General features: G+C 56.1%; 1 protein-coding gene across 1 annotated transcript in view; it reads right to left on the bottom strand.

Moving 5' to 3' along the window:
* Positions 1–472: 472 nt before the first annotated feature.
* The window catches only part of APIP (APAF1 interacting protein), a 12974-nt gene continuing 8195 nt past the window's right edge, over positions 473–5251 (bottom strand). Inside the window, exons 2-6 of the mRNA XM_027765760.1 lie at positions 4996–5044; positions 3717–3834; positions 3319–3454; positions 1571–1750; positions 473–784 (exon numbers count right to left, since the gene is read on the bottom strand). Coding sequence (XP_027621561.1) covers positions 685–784; positions 1571–1750; positions 3319–3454; positions 3717–3825 — 525 coding nt within the window. The 5' untranslated portion in view covers positions 3826–3834; positions 4996–5044 and the 3' untranslated portion in view covers positions 473–684. The remainder of the gene's footprint in view (positions 785–1570; positions 1751–3318; positions 3455–3716; positions 3835–4995; positions 5045–5251) is intronic.

Raw genomic sequence — 5251 nt, 5'->3', positions numbered from 1 at the left:
ACCTGGGGGTCCTTCCCTCTCCCTGGTGCGCGCACATTGGCAATAAAAACGGAGGAAAAAAAGGAGAAGCTCATTCCATGACTAAGAAAATTTCCAATGTATCTATTGTCAATGGTAGCTTTAAAAATTAAGAGGAATTCTCTGGGAGTGTACATTAAAAATAAACTAATACAGGGACCAGCAGTTGGCATAATGGCCATGTCACTGGACTCCCATCTAGTCAACTGTGGTTCAAGTCCTGGACCAGGTGGCTTAAACTCATGCTGGGCGTGTACGCATGCGTGCCCAAGATCCCGAGAGGACAATGGAGGAGAAGGGATTGCGGCGTGGCCTGTCCCCCAGGGGTGGTTTCTTCCTTTCCGTGTCTGTCTTTCTGGCAAGTGCATGTGTCCTACAGCAAAAACCTCTCAAAAAAAAAAAAAAAAAAGCAAACACTTTGAATACTAAGGATTTAAAAATAAATGTAAAAACAGAGTATTAACATTTTGATTTTACTGCCTTGTCACATACAATTACAAGAAGATAAGCAAACATCATCCTTATCAGAAGAGGCCGAGGGTGACCATCTGCAGAATTCAGTGGAAAATCAATGGCGTACATGGTCAATTTCAGTCGATACAAAAATAGTTCCATTTATGCCATGAGCCTCGGCTCTGCCACTCCGTAACCGGGCTCCCATCCGGCTCATTCGATCCCACATTCTCCGACCGGGGGCTGTGCAGGATCAAGACCCAGCTTCTTCATGGACACGGCGATGTCGAACAGGTAGTCGTAACACTCACACCTGTGTGCCAGGGAGACGGAGGTGCTGACGAGGCCACCGGCCCTGGCGAGCGCGTCCCCTCCACCGCCCTGACCCCTCCTTTCCAGCACATTCCCTCAGTTCCGGGCCAAGCTTTTGCTGCTTCAACCTGAGCGACTGTGAAACAGGGTGAGGAGTCGCGCGGAGTCACGGACCGCTCTGCCCTTCGTAGGCACCGAGCGGCTGGGGCGCTGGGCGCTGCCCTCCTGGCTGAGTGCCACTGTGAGGGGCCTCTGGGACGGGCTGCACTCCTTCCCTTTCCGTCAGATCCAGAGCCCAGCCAACAGCACCTCACCCAGTAAGCCCATTTAAAAGTATGTTTGTTCCACGAGAGCGAGCGTGAGAGGTAGAGGCGCCCATGGCAGGTCCTGGGTCAGGCCCTGTGGGCGTCCGGGAGGCCGGGGCCCCGCCTGCAGAGCAGACCTGAGGAATGCTCGCTGAGCGAGTGCGAGAGGGAGATGAAGCACCGGAGGTCGTGACAAACGCCTTAAACCTGCGCCACCTGACATGGGGTGTGTGTGCTTGTTGGAGACAGAGACAGAGGGAAAGTGAGAACGCACCCCCGGGGGATGGCCATGCCGCAATCCCTTCTGGGATGTGGGGCGTGCACATGCCTGAGGTGATTTTCACGCTGGCAGCTCTGGGACTTGAACCGCGGTTGGCCACATGGGAGCCCAGAGCCCTAACCACAGCACCGCTGGCCCTCCACTCTAAGCTGCAGCACATGCCCATCCTCTGGCACAAGGGCGTGTGGCAGGCCGCACTCACATGGCCTTCGCCGTCTCCCAGGTCTCGCCCCACACGTACACCCCGTGGCGCCTGACGAGCACAGCGCAGGAGTCGGGGTACGCGGCCATGGCCCGGGCCATCCGCTCCTTGAGGTCCCTCTCCTCGGGTGTGTTCTCGATGATGGGGACCACTAACATGTCGTCATACCTGGAAGACAAACTGTACCGTTCCCATGGGAACACACCCTCAGGTTCCCCAGACATGAAGGCGCTCCCCGGGCCCCCTCGCATCCGGTACCGCTCCCGGCCAGAGCTCACACCTGCTGCTCTGCGCACTGCACCGCCCTGCCCTGGTGCCTCAGAGGCCTACTCAGACCCAGTGTGAGGAACGTGGGGGCTGAAGGGGATGGAGCAGTGCCCAGGATCGTGCGAGGCTAAAACAGCGATGGTCACGCTTTTACAGGAGCGGGGACGGGAGGCAGAGCACCGAGGGTTCAACGCCGGGCTGCACCATCTGGAGGGTTTTCAGCACAGCGCCCACTCCCCCGCACCCCAGCAAGCCAGCAGACATAGGTGTGGTCTGTGGTAGGCAGCCGAACCCTTCCGCAGACCCTGTCCCAGCCCAGGCAGCAGTGTGGGGCGCCGCCTCCCTCCGCTTTATCCCAGTGAACAGGATGGAGTCAGCGTGGGGACACCCAGGCAGTAACGTTCCTGGGGAGATGAGGCCCATTCTTCAGGGCTCCCCGACCAGGTTTCCCTCTACATGGACTTTCTTGGCATTACTGTAACAGCTGCTCCTTGCCCACCTCCATGGAGCCTAAGCAGAAAAGAAGAACTTCTGGCTGAAGTGTGAGAAGAACTGCTGTTCTGGGAGGTCCAGGCTAAAGGCATGTGACAGGCAGTGAGGCCAGCCCTGACCAATGACATACAGGCTGGCCCGTTACTTCACTCAGGGGAGATGGGTCAGACAACACCCTCGAACACGGGAAGGCCAGACCACGAGCTGTGGGAAGGCGGTGGGGCCTAAGATCCCAAATGCGGGAGGACCAGACGCAGGGCAGAACCGGCCCCACCCTGCTGCAGGGACAGCGAGAGGACCAGACTGTGGATGGGGCCGGCTGCACCCCCCTGTGGGGACAGCAGGCTCCTGCGAGCAGGGCTCCCGCACTGAGAGATGCGTTAGGCACTGGCAAGTATTGACCGGAACCCATTCGGGTGGACTTCTGGCACACGGGTCTGATACGCACATCCCAGGGCATGCAGGGGCATGGTGACATGGCTGAAGGCCACTTCCATCGACTCGCCCGTCAGGCTGAGCCACGCAGGAGCTCTGAGAACACATCACCTCCACCGTGACAGCCAGGACCTGAAGTGGCTACGGCCTCGACCTGTCTGTTAACAGAAGACCACCTTTCCCATGGACGGTCCAGCCACGCCACCACCCAGACACATTCCAGAGATCGATTTTACCAAAACGTTAAACTACGGTTCCTACAGCCCAACTCCGCGAAGACGCCGCGCAGGTGCAATCTGGCGCTCGGTGTCTCGGCACACAGCAAAACCCTCCACTCCACAAAACCCTCGGCTGGCTCTGACCGCTCTGCTGGCGCCAGAGCTTGGTCACTCGCGCTGCCCCGGTGGGCTGACCCACAGGGGTGGGGAGGGAGCCCTCTGACGTGCGGCTGAGGAAGACTGCACACGGGACGTGGGGCGGGATGAGGAGCGATACCATTTCAGAGACCCCAGGAGGGCCACCCCGTCACTCACGCAGGAAGGAGAGGCCAGTACCTGTAGCAGCCTCCGGAGGTGCACTTCCTGATGCCTTTGATCATCTCCTGATGTGTAATTTTAAACTCCCGTCCCGGAAAGAGGAGGGTGGCCAAGACGGCGGCTTTCGAGTGGGTGTGGATCACGGCGCCTGCTCCTGGAGGGGAGGGCACAGCTCGCTGAGGCTCGCGCCCCTCTAGAAGACGCACACACTGTCTCATACCGACGTGTGGCTGTGGCTGTACCGCACCACATGGTGCGGGGAGCTGGTGGTGACGGGACAATGAACGGTCCCCAGGGCTGCCGTGACAGCTAAGGATGGACACACATGACGTTCTAGCACACAGCAGGTACTCAATACTATCCCCAGCACCTGGCGGCTCCTCTGCCAGCTCGCTGCACCCACCCGCCCCGCGCACCTCGCATGGTGTAGGCATTCATGAAGAGGGGGGTGCACTGGCTTTTCCTGAGCATCTTAGATGGCGGGGGTCCGCTGATGTCCTGCTCGCTCATGTCACACACAAACATGTCTTCTGGCTGTTCAGAGGGAGAAGGGAAAGGGTCCACAGAGTCAGAGCAATGCCCCTTGGCTTCCTTGTGTGCACACACGTATGGGGAGTCCACAAAGGTCAGAAAACTCCCCACGCAAAAACTAAGCATGACTGCAACATTTTTCTGCATTGAAATAAATGTGCGCTTTAATTCCATTTCTGCAGACTTTGACATTCCGCCATGATTCTGAGTATCCAGAGTGTTAACATATGTGTACATTTAACACACGTTCTAAGTTTTCTGTGGTCGCAGTTTATTTCAAATCTTTATAGCTATTTTTAGAAATGAAACATGTCTTCTACTAGGAAAAATATCCTCAAGCCCAAAAGTTTGTTCTTTAGAGTTTAAAGAAAAAGATTAAAATAGGGAAGGACCGTGTGTGAGGCATGCTGTCATCTCGGGTCAGCGTCTCAGTCTGCGCTGTCGCTCCGCAACCACCTCTCAGTGATCACACGAGGGGCTGACTCCCAGGTGGGTGTTAGTTTTTCACATTTCGTAAAATAAAGAAAAACTTAACAGCAAGATGCTCTTATCCCCTGAGAGACTTAAGTGGTTAATCTCAGTAAGGAAAGTCAGTCTTCGAGTTAAGGAGTTATGGAGACCCGTAGTTTCTTAGTTAAGGCATACGTAGTTCTGATTTGTAACTTTCATTTGCCAAGGTTTATTACGAACCACCAAACAAATGTTTTATTACTGGAGCAGCTTTGATTTCTAGTCAAGTTGAGCACTGTGTGTCCAAACTCAATGTGGTATTTTCTCAGCACTTATCACTGAATGAGACCTCTTTGAACCGTGCAGCAGCCTTTCATGACTGTCTGCAGGAGCTGCGCATGGGGCCACCCAGCCTGAGGGCACTGTGACGCTACGCCCTGGTGAGGACCAGGACTGTGGTAGTCACGTCTGCCCTCGACAGGTGAGCGAGACTGCAAGGCCCCGGCGGCTGCAGGAGGCACCTGCCCCGAAATGGCATTCAGTTACTTGCAGGTGTGGACAGTTGTTCGCAGTATCCCAATGTGACCATCCCTCAAAATGTTTTCTTTTAAAGTTAATTTCATTCCACAAAATGAAAAGTAGAGAAAAGACACCTGGGTTTGGCCTAGGAGAAGTCCCCCTTGGTTTGGGGGGGGGGGGGGTCTCTTACCATACCTGGATGCGTTCCTTTTGCACTCCGGAAGGAGCGATGTAGATTTCATTGCTGGTAAAATAAAACACAAAGGTGGCCATTAGCTCATGTCCTGCTTGTGCAAACTCAGTGTGCACAGGCAGTGCGATCAGTGCCGCTCGCCATGCGCTGGGCCACGACAGCTGCCTGCCTGCTGCTTAGTGAGACCCCGAGACCTGACGCCTCGCTCGGCTGAGGCTCCCTGAGCCGGTGGCCGCGGGCGCGGGGCCCCCCCCCGCC

Source organism: Tupaia chinensis, unplaced genomic scaffold (genome assembly GCF_000334495.1).
Source record: "Tupaia chinensis unplaced genomic scaffold, TupChi_1.0 Scaffold139733_1, whole genome shotgun sequence".
Lineage (NCBI taxonomy): Eukaryota > Metazoa > Chordata > Mammalia > Scandentia > Tupaiidae > Tupaia > Tupaia belangeri.
This window is presented reverse-complemented; position numbering and strand designations above follow the sequence as displayed.